Source organism: Spermophilus citellus (assembly GCF_964194105.1).
Source record: "Spermophilus citellus genome assembly, chromosome: 3".
Classification (NCBI taxonomy): Eukaryota; Metazoa; Chordata; class Mammalia; order Rodentia; family Sciuridae; genus Spermophilus; species Spermophilus citellus.
Window position 1 is genome coordinate 47,883,235 of NC_138184.1, and position 24,024 is coordinate 47,907,258.

Sequence of the window (24,024 nt, forward strand, 5' to 3'; positions counted from 1 at the left end):
CATGGATAGGCAGAGCCAACATCATCAAAATGGCAATATTACCCAAAGTTCTCTACAGGTTCAATGCAATGCCAATCAAAATCCCAATGGCATTTCTTGTAGAAATAGATAAAGCTATCATGAAATTCATATGGAAAAACAAAAGACCCAGAATAGCAAAAACAATTCTAAGCAGGAAGTGTGAATCAGGCAGTATAGCAATACCAGATTTCAAACTATATTACAGAGCAATAGTGACAAAAACAGCATGGTACTGGTACCAAAACAGGCAGGTGGACCAATGGTACAGAATAGAGGACACAGAGACCAATCCACAAAATTACAACTTTCTTATATTTGATAAAGGCGCTAAAAGCATGCAATGGAGAAAGGATAGCATCTTCAACAAATGGTGCTGGGAAAACTGGAAATCCATATGCAACAAAATGAAGCTGAACCCCTTTGTCTCGCCATGAACAAAAGTTAATTCAAAATGGATCAAGGAGCTAGATATCAAATCAGAGACTCTGCACCTGATAGAAGAAAAAGTTGGCTCCGATCTACATATTGTGGGGTCGGGCTCCAATAGGACGCCCATAGCCCAAGAGTTATATACAAGAATAAACAAATGGGACTTACTTAAACTAAAAAGTTTTTTCTCAGCAAGAGAAACAATAAGAGAGGTAAACAGGGAACCTACATCCTGGGAACAAATTTTTACTCCTCACACTTCAGATAGAGCCCTAATATTCAGAATGTACGAAGAACTCAAAAAATTAAACAATAAGATAACAAACAACCCTATCAACAAATGGGCCAAGGACCTGAACAGACACTTCTCAGAGGAGGACATACAATCAATCAATAAGTATATGAAAAAATGCTCACCATCTCTAGCAGTCAGAGAAATGCAAATCAAAACCACCCTAAGATACCATCTCACTCCAGTAAGATTGGCAGCCATTATGAAGTCAAGTAACAATAAGTGCTGGCGAGGATGTGGGGAAAAGGGTACACTTGTACATTGCTGGTGGGACTGCAAATTGTTGCGGCCAATATGGAAAGCAGTATGGAGATTCCTGGGAAAGCTGGGAATGGAACCACCATTTGACCCAGCTATCGCCCTTCTTGGTCTATTCCCTGAGGACCTTAAAAGAGCATACTATAGGGATACTGCCACATCAATGATCATAGCAGCACAATTCACAATAGCTAGACTTTGGAATCAACCTAGATGCCCTTCAATAGATGAATGGATTAAAAAACTGTGGCATTTATACACAATGGAGTATTACGCAGCACTAAAAATGACAAAATCATGGATTTTGCAGGGAAATGGATGGCATTAGAGCAGATAATGCTAAGTGAAGCTAGACAGTCCTTAAAAAACAAATGCCAAATGTCTTCTTTGATATAAAGAGAGCAACTAAGATCAGAACAGGGAAGAAGAGCATGAGGAAAAGATTAACATTAAACAGAGACGAGTGGGGTGGGAGAAAGGGAGAGAGAAGGGAAAATGTATGGAAATGGAAGGAGACCCTCATTGTTACACAAAATTACATATAAGAGTTCGTGAGGGGAAAGGGGGAAAAAAAACAAGGAAGAGAATTAAACAACAGCAGATGGGGTAGAGAGGGAAAATGAGAGGGAACGGGAGGGGGGTAGTAGGGGATAGGAAAGGTAGCAGAATACAACAGTCATTAATATGGTATTATGTAAAAATGTGGATGTGTTACCGAAGTGATTCTGCAACTTCTATTTGGGGTAAAAAAATGGGAGTTCATAACCCACTTGAATCAAATGTATGGAAGATGATATGTCATGAGCTTTGTAATGTTTTGAACAACCAATTAAAAAAAAATCCAAGTTCGAATTTTACTCAGTGCTCATCTGTAGATGTAGTTGTTAGGTCTCCAGACCAATTTATATATTATAGAATTTTTAGTTTAAGCTTAGGGTTGTATCACAAAATAAGAAGAAACTCCTTGGCTGGAATGGCAATAATTCAGTATGCCTACAGATGAGCATGATGTTTCTTTTATGATTATAAAAATGCAATTAGGGTACAAGAGATGCCATTTGTTCCCTGTGGAGCAGTCTCAGAAACAGTGTACTGAATTTGGTGTGTCAGTATATTAATAAAATAGGTTTAAGCTAAATTTGAAAAGGTAGGAGCATATTTTAATTTGGATTTGAGGGTACTCTTTTTTCTTTGAATCTCATTATTTATAAAAATCAGTTTAGAGAATATATATTCCCTATCTCTCTTTTTGAGGGAGGAAAGACTAGGTGTTTTATTTGCTCAATAGGGGCATGAATGGAATAGGGTGGAAAGTGAGAAAGATGCAGAGGTATAAAAAACTGACACCCTTTCCATCAGGAGTGATATTCCAGGTGCTTTCATGACTTGGAAACAAACAATTGCTGTTGCCACTTTGTTTCTGAGTGGATTTGATTTTTTGTAACTTGGGCCAGTGTTTGGAAATAATTCATCAGAAGATGTCAGGATGAACAAGAGATATATTAGAGTCCAACAGCCTTTGACATGTCCTCCCTCTGTTGTTCAGAGATTTTTAATTTTGAAATTTTAGAAAGATAAACTAACCGGAAAAACAGCAATCCACAGCCTCAAAAATACTTACTGTCATGTCCAATTTCCTTTTTCTTGTGTCTCATAGGGCACATGTGGGAAGCCATTGCACCTTTTAATGTGAATCTAGCCTTGAATATGTTGATGTCGGCCGTATAAACTGAACCATACCAATATTTCAGTCACTAAGATCATGTTTAGCATCAAAGAGCCTCCTGGTGCCCTCAGTGTTAGTAATTATCAGTGCCTTCTAGGTACAGAAACACTTAAAGATGATAAAAGTATGTTTAAAAGTCTGAGGATAATGAAATTATGCCAGGGTGGCTTTTTAGCTTAGTGATTGTATTTCAATTTGTAAATGTTATAACTGTTTAAAATTTTTTTTTCTCTAGCAAGCTGCAAACTTTTAAAGACATTAAGTCTGCCAAATTATAGCCACTTATTGCTGCCTGACGTATTTTTCAGCTTAGAACCACAGAGGGACTGCCAAGCCTGTTCCTTCTCATTACCTGGCCCTGAGTTTAGATTTTCGAAAATGGAAAAAAGCTGTTTGCGAAATCACAAGGCTCTTGAGCTCTTAGTTTCTTCTTAGTATCAACGTTTATTTATTTAGGTTTGGGCTAGGTTTCAAAAGATTGAAATTGGAAACAGAGAAGGTGACTCTGAACACCATTTATCTGTATATAAGCGAACGTTCGATGTACGTTTAATTTAAAAAATTGCTGTTTCCTACAAGAGGGAGCTATTTTTCACATTGTTACAACATTTTTAGAGGTCACTAGGTGGTCATGTCACCAGCAGGGAGTTTTTGTTTGGCAGGCGGCGTTGGCAGTTAGTTACAAATGCCTCCCATGATTCAGTGTTCAAAGGGGGCTGCTTTGCAAGCAACAAATACTTACAACCTGAGAACTGAAGTATAAAAAGTAGTGACAGGGGAAAATGTTTGGAAATGTAAAACAGCATCTTTAGTGGCCAAATTGGGGTGTTTGGGGAGTTGAAGATTACATGTCTATTTTATACTCAAGTTTAGTGTTTACAGAAGCAATAATGTCTTAACTACCGTAGTTGGCTGTCACCTTGCTTCTAGTTAGCAAGTGCTCTTAATTTGTGACTTATTGGTTTCCACGATTTGGAATATCATCAGGATTCCTGACGATAATCTTTACTAACCTCATCCACAGCAATTGCCATTCTGGTGGTTTCTCAACCTGTGCCTCTCCATCATTCCACATCATGAACGCTGGTAATTTAAGCAAGATTAAGTGGGCAGCTAAAAGCCCATTTACCAGGGCTGCTTCTAGGCTTCTGTCTTAACAGAGTGGCATTTCAAATTTGGGAGAAGCGAATTATAAGGCATCTTTATGAGGAAATAAATGAATGAAGTGCAAATGGATCTTTGAAGAAGTGACAAATGAAAAAAATGATAACCGACCAATCACTAAAACTATATGTATTTTGTTTGTAGTTATTTTCTAAAATGCATCAAAATGGAGATTAAATTTTGTCTTCCTATTGGACACTTACTTTGTCTCCTCTTGTTTCCCACTTTTGGTTAAGTAAGGAATGAAGCTCTCACTTAAAAATGTAATAGTTATTTTGTTATATAATTAAGCTAAATAGTTAGAGATATTTTATTATTATTTTTTAAGATAGAATCTAAATTCAGTTTGAGCACAGAATTGTCATGGCTTTTGTTGAGTTGTTCAGGATATAAAATCATTAGAATTTCAGACTTTTCTAATAGAACAAAGAAAGACATTTAGTGCCTATGTCTCTTTGCAGTTCTAAAAGAAACTATAAATAAATTGATGGGACCTTTGCTTATTTAACTACAACACTGTTGATATTTTTTTCTGTTTTAATTTTTAGGAGATTTAAAAATTCTTTATGTAAACATGGGTAAATATCACAGCCATGTACTTTTCTTTGTTTCCCCAGCCAATTAAATTCATAGTCTTAATGACATTTTACTACTCTAATCCTTTGCAGAAAGTTTTTTGGCTGTAAAGATCATTGAAATATTGAGTTTAGTCATTCAAAAAAGTCCTGCTAAAAAACAAAGCCAGAGTCCATAGTGGAGATAATATCTTGGATACACTATAAATTTTATAATGCAAATTCTTTATAATTTTATCATAAAAATTAATTACTCTAGCTTATATTTGTTTGAGTATAACTGTGATACTGTTTGTAAGCACTAGGAATGCACTAAACTTGTAGATAAAAATACTGAAAATATTGTTACTCAAAATCCCCATTTTAATAATGGCATTGCTTTGGGGTCTCTAGAGATTGATGATTTTAATGCATTTATCTTTTAGCTAATAACAGTAAATTTATAAAGCACATGAATAATAATGGTAATGATAACTAAAGTTTGTTTTTATAATAGGCATATCTGCTTGTAACAAACCCAGTTAAATGTGTTAGATGGTTTACATATTTTATCCCATATAGTACTCCATAAGAGTGGGCATAGGTTGATTGACCCTTATCCAAAATGCTTGGGACCAGAAGTGTTTTAGAATTTAGATTTCAGATTTTGAAATACTTACATATACATAATGAGATATCTTGATGATGGGACCTGTCAAAAAATGAGGTTCATTTGTTTCATAAACTATACATTATCCACATAGCCAAAGAGTAATTTTATGTAATATTTTTTAAAATTTTGTGCATGAAGCAAAGTTTTATGGCATGGAATTTTCCACCTCCTGGTGTCATGCTAGTGCTCAAAATCGTTTTTAGAGCATTTTGGATTTTAGGTTTTCTGTTGAAATTTGCTCAGCTTTTACAGATGAAGCAACTGAGATACATAGAGTTAATTAACTTTCCCCAAATCATATAGATGGTAGTAGCACACATCCAGGATTTGAACCCAGATCTATAGAATCCCATTCAATGATTGCATGTTTGGTAAATTTTTTAAATCGATAATTTTTTAAGACTATTCATTTAGAAATAGTTATTGTCTTTCCACCAATAGATTGTGGTCATATTCTGATGACCCAGAACCACTGGAAAAGGAAAGTTGTCTTGTGTTTCCTTCAGATGGTCATTTTTCCCTTCATAGATTTGTGTTTTCCCAATCGAAATGTCTTTTAAGTCATTTGCACTGATGTTTTTACTTTGGCTTAATCAAGGGAAGCAGGCCTACTGTGTAGTATGTCCAGACCACCTTTGTTTGAGATGAATCAAACAGTATCCCTGTTTGGATTTTCAAGGCCACAGCTGTTTGGGTAGGAATACCAACAGTAACATCAGCCAATCATGGGATTTTGTAGTTTATTTACATGCCTTCCTGTGAGTTATCTCATGTGACCGTAGTGGTATATAATATCAATTTTATTTCACAGACCCCCTCAGCTAAGATACATAAAGTTAAATGACTTTTCCAAGATGAGCATCTCTTATGTTCCTGCTTTCTGTTTTCCATGCCGATAGCTTATTAGTACTAGTAGGAAAAGGAGGGTGAAGGTTCAGATTTTTCTCCCTTTACTCATTGGTATTGAGACAGCCCATTCAGGAACACCATGTGATATGCTGTGTCCACCAAGTCCTGAAATGCTGCTGTTGGTCACTTGGGGAGTTCTGGTACTATATGTTGTGAGTCTCTCTTTTCTGTGGATTTAGTTAGCAACATTTAGATTTGGTTTCAGTCCTTCAGCATCCCAAGTATTAGAGCAATAAACATCCAAGCTGCAATTGTAGAGTTGCTTTGGGCTATTCTCACTGATGATAGTGTTGTAACTGAGGTGTGATCCTCTTATTGGACCTCAGCCAAGTTCTTGCTGGGTTCAAAGTAAATGTGTTGTGTTTTTTTTTTTTTTCTGTGTCAAGCAAAGGATATAACAACTCAAAACAGAAGACATTATCTATTTTGACTGGGAGCACCTATAAATTTATGGACTACCTGGGTTCAAATTTGCACTTTGTGCCTTAGTAGATGTGTTAACTTGGGCAAATTAATTCACTGCCTTTGCTTCTTTGTCTGTCACATGGAGACATTATAATGCCCACTTCACTAGACTGTTTTGCAAATTGAATGAGTTACATGGAAAGAACTCAAGATACTGTTTTCTGTTTAAACCGAAAACATGATGGTGTGTGTTCACGATGTATTTTCTAACATGGGATCTATGACATGTCCTCTGAGTGTTTTGCAGTCTTGGCAAGACTGATCAATTATTTAGAAATGTTTTTAATAAAGAGCTGGTAAACCAGGTAAACCAGGTCAATGGAGTGTGGGGAGTTCTGATTGGTAGTGATCACCAATTTCCATGGTGTAAATACTCTTACCATGGCCAAAGTATATGCTATTAGAAGGCATCAAAGGAGATGCCCATAATTGACTCTTACTACCTCAGAGCAACCAGCTCCAGCATACTGCAGAAAAAGATCGACCCTGTGGGCTGTAAGAACCCTAGAGTAGTTGCTAATTTGGATGGCCCATAACTCAGAGCTGTCACCTTTGGTTTTAGTGTAACCCTGTTATTTCAAGTAGATATCTGGTGAGGAGGACCCCAGACCATAGCCTACATTGGGTCAGTTGACTTTTATTCCAGAAAGGTCAAACATTGTTATTTTTCCATGAAGCTTGGAGACTGTAGCAGAGTTTGATAGGTAAGTCTTGCCAGGAAAGATTTGGGATTTCCTGTTATTGGAGATCCTGGAGTGACTTTCTCACTGGCTTTCCTAAAGCTCACTTCTTAGCTTTTTTCTTTTCCTTCATCTATCCAAGTATCCCTATAATACTTTCTAATTTTTTTTAATTAGCCAGAATCAGGTTGTTGTTGTTTTTTTTTCTTTAGTCCAAAGAACCCTAACCAAAATATGTGTTGAGTGGCACCACACTGCTAGAGCTGTCTGGGAATTCTTCAACATGGCCTTCTGTTCCTCACACCAGCGCCTTCCTTCGGAGATGGTCATGAGGAAGCCCAACCCATTGTTGGATGGCTCTGACTCAGCTGCACTTTCTCCTTTAATGGAGTGTTGTCAGCTTTACCTACCTAGGACTGCCATCCTTGAGTCCTAGTTCAAATCTAAGGGAGCAAGCCTCCCTGGGATTCATTCTAGCAGGTAGGCAAAGGAATAACCACCCATGGCTCCAAGTTTTCTCTGACCCTGATTATTTGCACGTTCCTAAGTTCATCATTGTATCCATTGCATTAAAAATCCAACTGAAAGGAACAATAGAAGCCTTAGCAATTAGGAAAATGCCAAGCACTTTTCAGAAGGAAAGACAAGCCCCTATCTAGTCAGCATAGAGAAGGACCAAATGTATTTTTCAAACACACCTGAATTATAACAGTATTCAGCAAACAAATGAGTGCTTTCTAGACATCGGATATCATGGACCAATAATATGAAAAAATATTTTTTAAAACAATGTGTGATATTAAATTAAATCAGACTGTTAAAATGTTAACTACTTTTAACATAACTTAAGAAAATAGCATTTTAATATGAAAAAGTAGAAAGGACATTACTAAATTTCAAAATAGAAGATTGTCCTTTCCCAAAAAAGATAATTGGCAATCTCACTCCCACCATATGTGACTGTATCCTACGTATGTGTGCCTGTATGTGTGAAAAAACGTCTGTGTAAGCTAATCTCAGTCTTTGAGCTGACACTTAGAAATCACCTATTTTGATCACACTTTTTCTTCAGCTGTACTCCAACATCCCTTAAAGTATTGCACTGGAAGTCGGTGTAAATAATCAAGAGAGAAACAATTTTAAATAATCCAGTCCTCTCAGCTTTTGCTCATACACTTACCCATGTGGAAGCCTCTCTTTTCCTTCCTGAGTCCCTACAATCCTGCCTTTCTTCACACCCAGCTGTCACCCTTGCCCTCCATGAACCCTGCCCTTATCCTCCCAGACCAAAGAGACTCTTCTTCCTTATTGCAACCAAGAATTTTAAGAAATGGCCAAGAATTTAGGCTCTGGATTCAAATTGCATTGCTATCCTTAAAAGCATGGGACCCTGAGCAAGCTACTACAATTTTGCAGCTTACTCAGTTTTACAGTGATGACCTTAATTTTCTCTTCAAAGGCCATTTTCAGAGGACTGAATAAAACAATGTGTTTTACTTTTCCCTGGCATATTTAAAGCTCACAATAATAATCATTAGCAGTTGTTTATCTTCTACCTTAATAATGGAGTCACTAATCAGTCATTATTTATTTTTTGTTTTATGATTTATTTTCATGTGCTTTTGCTTCTTTACCAGAATAGTTTGCAAGTCTTGTCCATTGCTAATTCATCATAGTATCTAGCACAGTACTCTGTTCATAGTCAGTTGTGTCTGGATAAGAGGAGACATTAAGTCCCTCGTTGACAATATTGAGCCCCTACTTTTTTAAGATAATACCTATATGTTTGCAGTTTATCCTTCAGGGTGCTTTTTTTATTGAACCTCTCTTCCACTGGACTTTGAAGAGACCCCTTAATGTTCTGCAGCCTCTTTCTTCTTTGCCTTCTGCCTTTTGTCCTGTGACACTTGAAGTTCAAATCTAAATGGGGGTCCTTGGTTTCTGTTCAGTGGAGCTAGGCAGCCTCAAGACTGCCAGGAAGATAGATGGTCTGGTTTTAAAGCAATCAGTCAACAGATCAGTATCTCAGAGAGTGGTAATCAGTGTCAGATTGGAGTCTGGTCACCAGGATGTTTTCTCATTAAGTGGTTTTCTAGGTCTAGGGGCCTCTATGATGAGTTCTATCACCTTTCTTGGCTTCTAGTCCCCTCTTCCTCCCTCTAATTCCTATAATAGTCACCCTGCACACTGAGTTAATTGCCACTAGTGGTCAATCTTGGGTGCAAGTGGAATAATAGTTGGACATTGTGGGAAGGGAATTGCCTCAGTCTTTTTAAGTCTTTAAGGGCATAAAGGGATAAAGAATTAAAATTATCTGTAGGCATATGTTATAAATAGGTAAACCAACAAAGAAAGCCATAAAGCTGCTTTGATTTGGGGGAAAAACCCTCTTAGATTGAAGCTTATAAAATTGTCACTGTTCAATTACTTCTGACCCACAAAACAAGTGAGTATCATATGATTCACCCCACCATCTATGAATATGAGGTTTCAGTTTTCTATTTTCTTGTTTGTTTATTTATTTATTTGCAGTACTGGGGATTGAACCCAGGGGTGTTTTATGACTGAACTCCTTCCCCAGTCCTTTTTTATACTTTTTATTTTGATACAGGGTCTCCCTAAATTGCTGAAGGTCTTCCTATATTGCCAAGGCTGGCCTTGAATTTGTAATCCTCCTGCCTCAGCCTCCCAAGTTGCTGGGATTACATACATGTGCCATATCACCTATTTGTTTTTGAGGCTCTGAATTGTGCTGCACATTCATGATGAAAAGATAGGTAATAGGACACTTTGTGGTTGATTATCCCAGCACTTGGCACACATAGATGGAACCCTGTGGTTGCTTATGCCCAGCTTTTATATTGTGAACAGGATTCATGGACACCTGCTCTATGTGATTTTCCATATGATCTGGCATTTGCTTCTGATAGTGATAGAAAGGTATTTCTTCACATTCTGTCATATTACCACACCATCAGTTTGTCTCATTACTATATGGATTGTCTGGGATCTGCTGTGTAATAAGTTCCACAGAAGCATGGACAGTGTCCATCTTGTTTATATATTCATCCCCAGTACCTGGTACACAGTGGGAAATCAGTAAACATGAGGAATGAGTTGAAAGAATAGAAGAACTGGGCTCTGATCATCTGCCTGTTTTAGTCTTGCTTATATGGCCAGTAAACACCCACTCCAGAGGAGCATGTTCAGTTCAGTTGCTTCAGGTTGGACTTCATAATTTCATGTCAAAATTGTTCCTACTTCCAGTGATTGCTCCTCCCAGAGTGGAAATTTCACTTCCATGAGCCTCAAGGCCACCCATACTGTAAATCTGAGACTGCTTTCTATACCATTGTGTCTTGGGCTGGTTCCCTCACGATTCTTTCCAGATGTGGAGTGCTTTCAGGTAGTTTACCAGACTCTCTCATTCTGCATCCGCTGTCTGGTTTCGCATTCCCTCACCCTCTTTGAAGGAAGGATGATTGTGTCCTACATATTGTATTCATGAATCCAGAAATTTCAGATAACTAATAGATAGGATTTCTCATTGCTTCTGGGTTCACTAGCTGGGTTCTGCAGCTCTTTGTCATGGAGATCTTTTTGAATCATTGCTCAGCTGCAGTGGTATATGTGTGGATACATGGTTTTATACTTTAAGTTGGGTTCTGAAGTTAATTTATGGTCATTAAATATGTTCTTACACCTCCTTTTAGGTAAAGACTATGATATACTGGTAGAAACTCATCAGGAAAATGGCCATGTGCATTTGCCTTTTCTTCCATAAAGCAAAGATGGGTAGTGAGTGTGCATTACTTGGGTCTGGTGTTTTTGTGGGAGTATTTTTGCAGTTTCATTAGTTCTATCAGAACTGTGATGAATTTGGTCTCACTTCTTCTTCTTATAATGTTGAAGTGTATATTTCTAATCTTGGTCATTTGGTCTTTTAAGTCATTTCCAAAAAAGTATTTCCCTGCAGTTTTCAGGTATACAATCCTTGTTGGATTTATAGCCTGCTTTCTTCTGGGTGTTCTCTTAGCCAATTCATGGCAAGGACAGAAAGGCTGAGACTTTAATTCATTTGAAACAAACTGCATATACATTAAGTGACCTCCTTTTAAAAAAAATAAAAGGATACAGTAATCAGTACTAAAGCATGCCTGTCACCTCTTTACTGACTGGTCAGCAGGTCCAATCCTAAATTAATAAATCGATGATTTGATGCATGATCATTTGAATCTATACTTTTCATCAAAGAGTAAAAAATATCAGCAGAAGGAGTAGAATGTAAAATGGCCTAGGTCTCTTTGCATGGTGAATCTCAACTGTGTTTATTTTTTTTCCATATATAAAAACTCACTTTTGGTATCTACTTGGGGGTTGGGGGGAGAAAAATGGCAGTATTTATTGCAGTGGCCACGAGGTGGCAGACCTAAAATCCAGACTTCTCAAAGTAGCCCACATCACACACACAACAGACGCAACCACTGCTGTTTCCTTCCTCTATGCAGAAGCTCAACTGCCCTTTTTCCTCCTTTTAAATAGAAACTCCCTCAAAGGAACTGCCTCTGGAAAACTCAATTTTGTCTATTTCAATCTGCAAAAATCTATTCCATAGAACCTTAATTCGATTTTCTTTAAGTATTGCACTAACAACATTCTAAAATATGTCCATTTTTGCACATATCCCTCTCACATCATGACAATCTGCTTTGTTCTTCATTACAATTTAGCATATGGAAATAGTCTGTTCCATGTAAACATAAACAAGGGGATGACTTATTTAAATATTTTGATTAAGAAGGGAAATATCTAGTTCAGGATACAGGAGAGCAATTTGCTGCTTGGTGTAAAAATTGACTAATCAACCCTAGTAACTTTAAATATGCAGTAGAAAAAAATTAAAATATATTATCATTAGGAAAACATACATACACATATGTATACACACAAATATGCCATACTTACCAATAAGAAAAAAATTGATCTGATGGTACTATAACTTGAAATCAGTAACCTATTCTCTGACAACTGCTCATTTCCAACCAAAAAGTTCATGCAGTAGAACAGGCCTCCTGACAGTAACTGATCACCCATGGACAATAAGTTTAGTTTAGGTGGACACTGGGCAAAGTTCTACCCCACAGTGAAGGCTAGATGTATTTGGTTTTCTCATTATCAGTCACTGATAGCCCCCCGGGGACTCTGGTTGGGTGCATTTCACATAGACAGCCACCTTGACAAAGTCAAATGGTCAACAGAGAAACAACCTCATCACTGAATGGGATCAGCAAGACCAAGCATCATCATCTAACAGTGCACCCTAACACAGGGTCTCATAGTGGGTCCTGAAAGCCAGTTTTACTTACCCTCTCTGCTTCCAATTTTATTTTGTAAAGGATTTTTTAATGAAAGAATTTTTTTTGAAGTTGTTTAACATTGGTTAGATTGTGCACTTGACCTTGACTTCTAAAGGGTTACCTTTCAGAATGTTTCCATTTCTCAATTGCGCACACAGTGCAAAATCACATCCTGTCACATTCTGTGTGGCCTTTTGGCTGAACTGGTATTGAATAGTTATTGACTAAACCAGGCCTGGCTGTCTGCGATGCAACTCTTCTATGGTCAACAGACCCTTTTCCTCACTTAAAATTGGTTTTCTCCTTTCAGTTTGTTTGTGAAACAGATGTCAGCTCATGAAAGTCAAATGTGCAGCTTAACAGAAACCAATTTTAGAGGTTTCTTTGAAAGTTTGTCTTGAAAGTAAGAGACTCATTAGCATGTTTAGATATATTTAACACAAAGAGGAGCCCAGTATGAAATAATACAAAACTTTCAAATCTTTACATTTGGTGGCATCCATGTTATGTAATAATAGGTAATTGCTAACATATATTGTGTGATCATGTCAGACACTGAACAAATTCTTTACATGCCTTGTCACATTTAATTCTGACAGGGTCTGAGAGAGAGAGAGAGAGAGTTATTATTATTATTATTATTAGTTCATTTATTAGAAAACCTAAGTTTCAGAGATGGTAACTTGCCTCAGAATCACAGAAGCAAAAAGTATTACTGAGATTCAAACCCAAGAGCTAAGCATCAGTACCTTCTCTGAAAGACATGATGGTATTTTATTTGCATGGGAAAGTTAAAAAAAAATCATAAGCTATTACTGAAAAGAAGTCTCCCTCCCTCCCTGCTTTCTTTCCTCCTTTCTTTTAGATGCAGTGCACAACAATCAGTCATCGCTCACACATGTCCATCCTCCATTACCTTTTCATCAATTCTTCAAAGGGATATGAGTTGAGAGGGTGGCCTAGAATGGGGCCAGTAGCTCTTCCTGGCGTACCTCCTCCTCTGGCTGTGGACCTTTTCCATATGTGGGGAAATTAGTTGGCTGCACACTTACCAACACCCTTTGTAGCTGGCTACTAGGTGGTACTGGCAGTTGCCATCTCTCAGTGTCCCAGAGCACATGGAGCTGGCCCTTGAGAGCCATATTTCTGGTCTAAGTAGCACTTAGGGAAGCCCACAAATGGATTAGCTACCTCCCTGGGTCATGCACAGAGCTAAGATTTGGATAGAAGCTGATGTGAAGAGCAAAGAACTTCCCCAAGTCTCTGTGGCCCCCATTTTAGGAAATTCCAAGCATATGCTATTAGGTTTCAAAGGCAGAATTCTTGTTAATTGGAGTAAACTATTTTTCGAGGTCAGTTTTAGATGGGCGACAGAGAGCAAACTGCATTCAGGAGTCTGGACTGCCAAAGCCTGGCCTTTATGAATCTAGTCTGTTCTTCGTCCTTGCTGAAACTTGTGATTGTTCAAACATATCTCACCCTGTGAGCCACACCTCACACTAGCTGCTTTGCTTTCTGCGTGGGCCCTTCTACTTATACCATATATCCTTGTGCCGATAGGGTTGATATTAATGGATATCAAAGACTTTTACTTTCTCAAGATGCATTTGAAAATACACCTTTAAAATCAAGGCAAGTAAACATCTATCTCCAGGGTAATCACAGCTAAGCTCCCCCCAGCCCTGATCTCAGGGGTGAGAGAGGCTGTTTTGAACAAGATCTTTCGTCACCGTCTGTCTTAAGTCACCTCCTACTGAACTTAAGGTTGAAGATTCAGGGTCATGAGGGAAAGAAAACAGTAATTAACTGGAAAAAGTTGATTGAGCGGAATTTTTTTTTCCCACAGTCTGATTGGAACATGACTGCCTGGGGCTGAGCACCATACATAATGTAGGTTCACCCTCATATGTCATTATCCAAACATTTCTTAACGGAAGGCATTTTTTTTCAAGCATCTGCTTTTGTAATTGAATGTGTTTCTAAAGATGGGTCAGCTGACTAAAACAAGAACCAAACAAGAAAAGTATATATATTCATGCTTCTGCCCTAATCCAATATCTAACAGACCTTAATTGGCTCACTTCATTCCCAACTCCTAAAATTAATTTTAGATCCCCTCTCTGAGCTCGAATCACCATTAATAGTAAGACTGCAACAGGGAGTGAAACAGAAATGTTTACAAAGCTCCCTTTTAAATTGACGGTGATAAGTGCCACGGCAATGTATAACCATCAGTGGATCCTGGAGCTTTCTTTGTGGGGGTTAGCCACAGGCGACACACAAAAGGAGGCATTCATCTTGGCAGAAGATGCCCTTCAGTCCTCTTTTGTTGTAGTCCCTAGAGGAATTTTTTTTCAGGGTGACTTAAACCATTTTTTTTGGTATCTTATTAGCTGTGTCTTGACTACCTCCTACAAACTGAATGACAGCTTAGGGTTATTAAATGTGTTCTTACACATATTTTTATCCATTGTTAACCCTGACTAAATGTATGAGAGGGCACAGAATTCCCCCCTCTTTTCCTCCATTGTTGCCCATATTTGTTAAAGAAATTATTCCCCTTGACGTTTGTTTAGGCTGCACTTTGATAAAATGCTGTCTATGATCCACTTTCTTAGCTTGGCATTCAGCAGACTACTATAGATTTATTTCTCTTTGCATTTTCTTATCTTCCTTCCTAGCATATTTGGGCTTCCTTTTCATATTTTAAGCTATATTTTTGGGCATAGACAGATCACCTTAGTAATTGTACACTGAAGTACAGCAATGTTCTAAGGATAATTTTTCAAGCCTTCAATATATACTTAGCCTCACTAACTGTCAAAGGATGCATTTACATGTATTTCTCATGTTGTCTAAGAATAAGCAAATAGATAAATTAAGTGTTGAATGTGATTTCAGACTTAGTAGAACTTTTTTCAGCTTGATGGAACAGTAACAATTTTTGAAACAAGGTAAATTTGACCTTGAATCTAAAAGGTAATTTATTGGAGAAAATAATAAGAATTTTTCTTTGTTTTTCCAATTCATATCCAAGTGTCTTGTTACTAGTATAGTCTATATACTTCAACCTTTTTAAAAATGGTATATGAACTGCAAATATTTCACTTTTCCCAATTTTAAATGGCTGACCCAAATTCTCCACAATGGAAGAAAAAAAGAGGGATATTTCACCTAAGTTTTCTAATCTATTCTAGCGTTTGTCATTTTCTCAAAAATAGGCCTTTATGTGTTCTTATTAAAGTATATATCACTAGATGCTCTGTGTCAATGTATCAGTAAATTGGCTCATGGGAATTGTCAAAGTGTAGAATCTGATGTATGGTCCATAAAATGGAGTTAATCATTATAAAATTATGTCCAGTATTCCCCACTCTCAAAAAATATTGACCTTTAAATCAGGGATGATAAAAATTTTTCACTTCACAGAATTAGCTCACAGTGATTTAAATTATTAGCTATAGTGCTTCAGCTTTGTAGAGAGTTTTTGACTCATTTTTAAAGGTTTGTTGCATAAAAACAAATCCAATGGCTCTGTCAGCCTACGGCTAAGGGCTAACTTAACCTGTCACCCCTATACAAATAGATGACAGCCAGGTTAACTTAATATAGTCAGCCACCTTTCCGTTTTATCCAAAAGTGTGAAATATTCACTTTTCTCTAGTTCTATCCATTATCTTTTGCTAATTATTATTTGTTTCAAATAGACTCAAGTTATTGAATGTTGATCTTAGTCAAGGCCTTATTAAGGAGAAATCATTAGTCATGGCTAAAAGGAAAATGAGGGATTCAAAATACATATGATTCCCCATTACAATAATTTTATTTAGAGTTATATTGTTTTATAATTCCAATATTTATAAAATAGATTTGTTAACTAAAAGTTAAAAAAAAACAAAAAATGTTGTATAGAAAAAGTTTATAAAAAATAAAATAGATTATTTTATATAAATGTTAATGTTAATAAGAGGCTGTATATGTATTATCATTATTATTATCTTTGATACTTGAGATTGAACCCAAGGTTGCTTTTCCAATGAGTTACTTCCCAGTCCTTTTTATTTTTTTGAGGCAGAGTCTTGCTTGGTTGTCTAGGTTGGCCTTGAACTTGCCATCCTTCTGCCTCTGCCTCCCAAGTCTCTGGGATTATAGGCATATGCCACTGTGCCTAGATAAATGTACTCCATAAAAATTATTTAAAGTGTAATTTGAGGTTTAGTAATTAAGAATAATTTGATTCCGAGCTATATTTGGTGATATATCTATAAAGAATTAGAAATTGATTTGTGTTTTTACTAATAGTAAAGTGGGAATTAAAAATTAATTTATTAGGACTTTTGATGGTATTTTAAGAGGAAAAATAAGTTTAAAAGCCTAGATTACAGGATCATAGGGAGCAGGTAGTTTGGAATGATCATTCTTTGGGTTTATGATGACATTTAGTAGTTATTAAAGCTGCATAATTTTGACTTAGAAGAGGAAAGTAAGTTAAAGGGGCTAAAAGAAGACATGGGGAACCTAGTTAGGAGATTAATGCAGTTTTCCAAGTGGAAGTTTAGTACATTATACCAGAAATTGTGTGCTTGTGCATATAAGTGTGTTGGCACCTATTTTAGCTTAACAAATGGGAAGGAGAGACAGAACATAAATAACCTGGTGAAAAAATGAGCAAATTTCACATTTGGTAAGCTTTTAAAGCATATACCTGCAGTTTATTTGGCAACTGAAAACCTTCACTCCTAATTTTTAAATGTTTACTCTTAGGATATTTTGTGGAAGACAGCAATAATGCAGAAAAGTATAAACAGAAGAGAAGTAAAGATAACTTCATCCATTCTATCTTCCTGAAATGATGACTATTATCTTTTCAGTGTATTTTCTTCCAGTTTTACTTCTCCCTATGAATATCGCTTTATGTTAAAGTGATCTTGCTGAATATATTCTTGCATGTTAAGAACTGCGAAGGGCCCAAAACCTTCCTATTAGCATCCTAACAGATGAGTCTGCCTTCATTTCACAGATGCCAGCAAATGGCAAGGGACTTCTGGGGCATAGATAGAAGAGTTTATTGTTTATAGCACAAGGAATAGTTTAGCATATTTGTATTTGTATCGGTTGCTCCAGAGACTCACGGAAGCAAAAGGGATGCCTCAGATGAACATACACACCTAGATGGTTGCACTACAGGAGAGCAACCCTGAGCTTCAGGAATTTGAATACATTATAATTGGCAGTATCTTGCTTGCCCTTTGTTCCAGAAGAAGACACTATTATGCAGGGCAGTAAACATGTCTACTCCTAGATCCAAAGGAAGATATCTCTGCCTTTCAAGGCCTGTCCCTATACAAATATCCTAGGAAGACTGTCAGAAGAGAAGATAATGTCTTTGCTTGTAGAATGTGCAGAAATGAAAGATTCATGGATAACAGCTTCTCAGCAAACCTAAATGTTTTCAAATGCCATTAAGATTTTTAAAATCACCACTTAAGATGGCTGCATATAGCTGTAAAGAATCAATCATTGGCATGTGACACAATTTACCACTATTTCCCAATTTTCCTAATATTGGTCTGTTAGGTGGTTTCCATTTAAAAAGCTTCACTTACACATGTCACTGGGGCAAAGGAGGTAAAATATTACAGTTACCTTGTGTGTTGTAGCTAAGTGTAGAGCAGATAGCAAATGGGCTGCCCCTGATTTAAAGTCCATACAGCCTCTTGAGCTTGGCCTTCTATATAAATATGCACGGCTATGAGCGGAAAGCATGTCTATTGTCTCAAGATGTTATCCAGAAGGAGACAGGCCCTGTAAAGCTGGATATTAATGCTGCTGGTGGTAGTCCAGGCTGCCCTGGTTTTCTTCTGGAAAGTAGAGATATTCCCTGACATGTTCTGCTGCTCACCCGTCTGCCTGAGCCTGAGACAGAAGCTCATACTGCCTGGCATTAGTGGGGCCCAGAAAAGTCCATGTAAATCCCTTCAGTGTGAAAGGGAAAAATCTAAGATCCAATTAATTACCATCTTGTCCAAACATCTGGAGGGGGCCTGGTCTGGTGATGGGGATTAAAGAAAGGCAAAACAGGATAATGACCAGGTTTTAGTCCTGAGACTTATATGCATAGGAAGTACCCAATGTGGAGCTTCCCTGGAGCTGTGGGATCCTCTGTAGAATCTAGAATACTTCGTCAGAGACAAGTGGTGAAACCAAAGGAGGACTAAATGAAACACACCCTAGAGAGTCATTTCCTAGTCAAAAATTATCCCTGATGACCCAAGGTTGAAATTTGTGAAAAATTTGAGCACAAAACTTAGATAACTTTAGACTTCTGAGTAGGCAATGATCACAGATAAAACAGGAGGAAAAGCATTCAAATTCTTTAAAAATAAGAGGGAGGACAGTGATACGTTAAAAAGTTTTGTGGGGGGAAAGTAAAATGTGAACTTTATTCCTCAAAGCAACATCTTTAAGCACCCACTATATTCTCAGGCATCTTCTAGATGCTGGAAAATTGGTGACACACAAGATAGATGAGGTCCCAATTTCATAGAACAAAAGTCTAGAAAGAAATAAATAACACATATCAAAGATCCTGGGGTCTAGGGTTGTGGCTCAGTGGTAGAGCCCTTGCCTAGCATGCGTGAGGTACTGGGTTCGATCCTCAGCACCACATAAAAATAAATAAATAAAGACATAAAAATAATAAACGGAGTTATGTGACAAACCCCTAACTTGAACACAAGGTGGAAGTGGGGGAGGCAGTGTTGGGATGAGCAGCCAAAGAGAGATTTTTCTGAGGATATAAATCTGGGCCGAAACCTGGAAGATGAGGAGTTGGGTGACAAAGGAAAAGCCTATGAGATGAGAACAGGGGTACATTCCCTAAATGAATTGAAAACCCAAAGGGGACTGGAGTAAATATCTCCATCTACCTTCAAAAGAAACTCTTGCATGAAAAAAAGTAATAGTAATACACAGAGTCTTACATGGCAAATAGATGGATGGATAGATGGATGGAGGTATCTTAGAAATAAATGCTCAGATTTATCCCCTTTTTTATTTCTAATTTGTTTCTGTTCCTATGAAGCCATGGAAAAATGTCTCTATCAAAAGACACAGTGCAGGGGCTGGGGTTGTGGGCTCAGTGGTAGAGTGCTTGCCTTGCAGGTGTAAGGCACTGTGTTGGATTCTCAGCACCGCATATGAATAAATGAATAACATAAAGGTCCATCAATGTCCATCAGTGCACAGGTCTCAGGGATTCTGACCCAAACTACTTGGTCCATTGTGAACGTTAAAGGCACAGTTTATTTTAAGCAGTATTTGTAATTCCTTCCCATGGAGATCATAGTTGGTGACTCATTTCAAGTAGAAATGACAATTGTTTAGGGGTTTTTTTATCTACTATATAAAAAATGATCACAATAATCTTTATTTTACCAGACAGGAAGCACTACTTGCAGCAATCAGTGAGAAAGATGCAAATATTGCATTGCTGGAATTGTCTGCCTCCAAAAAGAAAAAGACGCAAGAGGAAGTCATGGCTCTCAAGAGGGAGAAAGACCGACTAGTGCATCAGTTAAAGCAGCAGGTGGGGCATCCTGCACCAAAGGTGTGTTTTTCTGGGTTTGGGGCCTTGGGTGCTTCTTCTGGGTTTAGCCACTCTTCATTTCCCATGTCCATCCTTCAGCCTCAAGCAGCTAAAACCAGGTAGGAGCAAAATGGCCCGAATTGTTGCTGGAACATCATTTTATGGCTTTTCTGTTTTATGTGCATGTGGCTGGGCTTGTGTGGTTTGCAACCAGTGCTGTTTTTCTTTCTTTTATATTAGCATCATCTCCCCAGGAGTAGCTCTCTGCTCTCTTCCTTCCAGTGGACTTCAACTTCTAGTAAAATTCTAAAAACTCCTAATTAAATTCTGGGTACCTTTTCCCTGATAGACCTGTTACCTTCTGTCTTGCTCACTTCCTGGTCCTTATAAATAACTCCCCTCATCCAGTTCTTTGGGTTCCTTTCTCTCTATATTTCCAACTTTGGTTCTTCAACTAGTTCCCCAGGACTTTTCAGTCAAGGAACATCTCTCAACCCTTAGTACTGCTAGGCCAGGCTTAGAGACCTCTGAGACATTATTTGGTCTAATGTTTTTTTAATCACCAATTTTTTGCCCCATAATCCTGTTTCCTCATCTCTAGACCACTGTACTTGTTTTGAGAGGTGTGGAAGGAGAGGCATAGACCTAATTTGTGCAGAAAGTTCTTTGCTTTTCTGAGGGTTTTTCTGGAAGTGACTTAAATGGGAACAGTTATACCTGAAGCATGTTGGAAAATCATCCCTAAAACAATTTACAGATGTTAGTCCTCCACCATATAGAACTTGGGAACTTTTGTAAAGCAATACTTAAAGATGTTCACTCAGATTACAACTTCATCATGAAATCCACTCAGCTCAATTGTCTGTGGCCTCATAATGTGGCTGCCACATCTTAGCTAGGGCCACATGTGACTCTGGTGCTTTCTCAATGGCAAATGGTTACCATGTAGTATGTCCACATCAATTTCCACCCCTGGGACTGGCTCCTTGCCTGCTAGGGTAATCTTTGCTAATATGCTAAGCATAGTGTGTAGGGTAAGTGGAAAGGAAGCCTGAAGGAATAAGCCCCCTTTCCTTATAACGGGGCAAACCTTTTCCTCCTCAGGAAGGAAAAGGCATCCTTTGGCCCTGAACCAGAGTCCATTTCTCATGGGACTGCCTTGCGAAAAGACAGAAACTGCCGCCATGCCTGAGTACCCTTTCCTTGCAGAGGGAGGGTCTCAGTTGCTGCCAGACATTGGGGTCATTCCACAGAGCGGCATGCCTCACTATCGCTGGCCCCCGGGGAAGGGGACTGCTTCAATCTGACCTCTTTGTTTGGAGCTGTGCATCTTTTATACTGGATTTTCTACCCACTTGGCCATAGAAAGTCAAGATGAGCCTCCTTCTTTGCTTTCCGTTAAGTCCTTCCCTGTGCACCCTGTGTCCTCCCCTCCTGCACCTAACCATTGTAGCTTTCTCCCACAGGTTTATAGACCTAAGAAACATCCCCTGAGCTCGAATATACCATGCCCTTGTGATGCTGGCTACAGCCCAGATATTACGGCCAAGTACCACGGGTCCAGCTACGATGCATACGTGAGCCAAAGGTCTCAGGTCAGTCAGCTGCAGAGGAGATAATTGCCCCACCATGGGGGTTGGGGTGCATAAAAGCTACACCCTATCTTGACCTTCGCCTCTTCTGATGATTTCTAGTACTTCTTGGCCCTAAAGTCTGAGACCATAGGTGATTGCATCAGATCAGGATTTGCAATGTAGTTATTATTTATTTCATTTTATTTGTACTTACCAAAGGTTCCAAACTTGGTGACCACCCTATAGGGTAAATTCTGAAATAACCTGAGAGTACTACAAAGCCAAAATAGCTAGAGGCATTGCTACCAGTCAAAGTGAATTATTTTTTGCTTTTACCTTTTAGATACTTTTCTCCCCGTATCCCCATCTACTTTTCTCAATAAAGATTTTTTTTTTTTTCCTGAAGCTGCTGCTTTTTCTTTCTCAGCATCCTGAAAATTCACTTCTAGATTCCAGTAAGTTTTGAGTGTAGCCCTTCGGTTTTCTCCTGGGAAACTGCACAAAGCCTTCATTCTTTGTGTCAGCCTGGGTTTTGGGTATCAAGGGGCACATTTGGGAAATCCCAGCCATGCAGAGTGAGGCTCCTGCCTGGTCAGAGGCAGGGTCTGAAAGGTTGTTGTGGAGAAAGGGCAGCAGAGGAGGAGGGTGGGCCCCTTGGTGTTGTGGTTTAGGTTTGAAATCCCTCCTGACGTCCTGTCCAGCAAAGAGCAAGATAAATCCCATGAATTTAAGTATCTTTGTTACAAATGATAATGATTCTAAGAATAACAGCTGATTTTCTTATAAAAGCACCTCCCTTTGAGCGTTTTTACTGTGTGCTTGACCCTGGGCCCAGGGCCCCTTAGAATGTTGTCCCCTAGCCATCACTGCAGCCTCTTCTGAGGGGAGCATCCGTGAGGCTCAGAGTGTGGAATTTACCAGCCCAAAGACACAGTTTGTGATAGGGCTCCAGCTTCCCATAGTCTGACTCCACACACACCCAGCAGGCTTAGGAAGGAATTCAGAGTGACAGGCCCAAAGATATTCCCCAAAATTATGAGGTTCTTTTATCCCCTTAAGTTTGACATAGATGCCCCAAATCCTAGTTAAGGTGCCAAAGACTCCAACATTCACGAGTGGATTCTACCTGGAGTGCTTAAGCTCAGGTTATTTGACCACATCAAGAGTAATTCCTCCTATCTGTCAGCTCTCACCATACACCAGCCATGGGTCTAAGGGCTTTGAATATATCAACTCATCAGCTGCCAAAAGAACTGAGGGATTGGTGCTGTCATAGAGAAGGAGTCAGAGATCAAAGAGGCTGAGCTCCCTGTTTAGGCCTCATGGTTGGACATACCATGATGCTTAAGGGAACCCTTTGACAAACAGTCTTAAATGGGTTTCACAAATGCCATCTAAAATCAAACTGCTTGGGTGAAATTTTGTTTCTAACACTTGTTAGCTGGGTAATCTTGGGGACCTCCTCGAACCTCAATTTCTTCATCTATACATGGGCTAATAACCTGATTTAAAGCGTTGTTTTGAAGTGCAGTGCTGACAAGAGTACTTTGCACATTAATGGGCACATAGTAGTAGGTGCTTTTTTTTTTGTTTTTATTTATTTTAGTTTTTGGCGGACAGAACATCTTTGTATGTGGTGCTGAGGATCGAACCCGGGCCGCACGCATGCCAGGCGAGCGCGCTACCGCTTGAGCCACATCCCCAGCCCGTAGTAGGTGCTTTGTATGTGTGAAATGCTATTTCTTTTTTTTTCCAATTTTTTTTTTAAGCTGTCAATGGACCTTTATTTTATTTATTTATATGTGGTACTGAGAATCTAACCCAGGGCCTCACACGTGCTAGGCAAGTGCTCTACCACCGAGCCACAACCCCAGCCTGTGAACTGCTATTTCTATTTCTATTAATTACTATTAATAAATATCACACCAGTCTTCGGAGGTAGTTTAATTTTTATTTCATTATACACAGCTGGGAGTTACAACTCATTGAAAACATACTATGGACTATGACAGAGCAGACAGATGTCAGTACCTAAGCCTTCCTAGCCCTCCTCCCCTAAAGCTAAAGTAGTTGGGAAATGGTGAGCAGATACATCAGGAATCCTAGATCCCAGCTCCCAGCTTGCACTGAAGAGGTGCATAGGGCTTAAACCTGCTTGGTTTGCATATGTAGCCCCATGGTGAGACATCAGTCATCTTCACCTGCATGGCCAACTTGGACTAGCAGAACCCTGTTGGGGGCCAGATCAATGGAAAAGGCAGACAATGGATCTACCCTGCCTGATTTTGCACAAATGGTGAGGTTGACTGGTTCCTGAGGAATGTCCACATTTGT

General features: G+C 38.5%; 1 protein-coding gene across 1 annotated transcript in view; it reads left to right on the top strand.

Moving 5' to 3' along the window:
• Window positions 1-24,024, top strand: part of ERC2 (ELKS/RAB6-interacting/CAST family member 2) — a 908,750-nt gene that overhangs the window by 676,998 nt on the left and 207,728 nt on the right. The window contains 1 exon segment of the mRNA XM_081286503.1: window positions 19,969-20,116. Coding sequence (XP_081142629.1) covers window positions 19,969-20,116 — 148 coding nt within the window.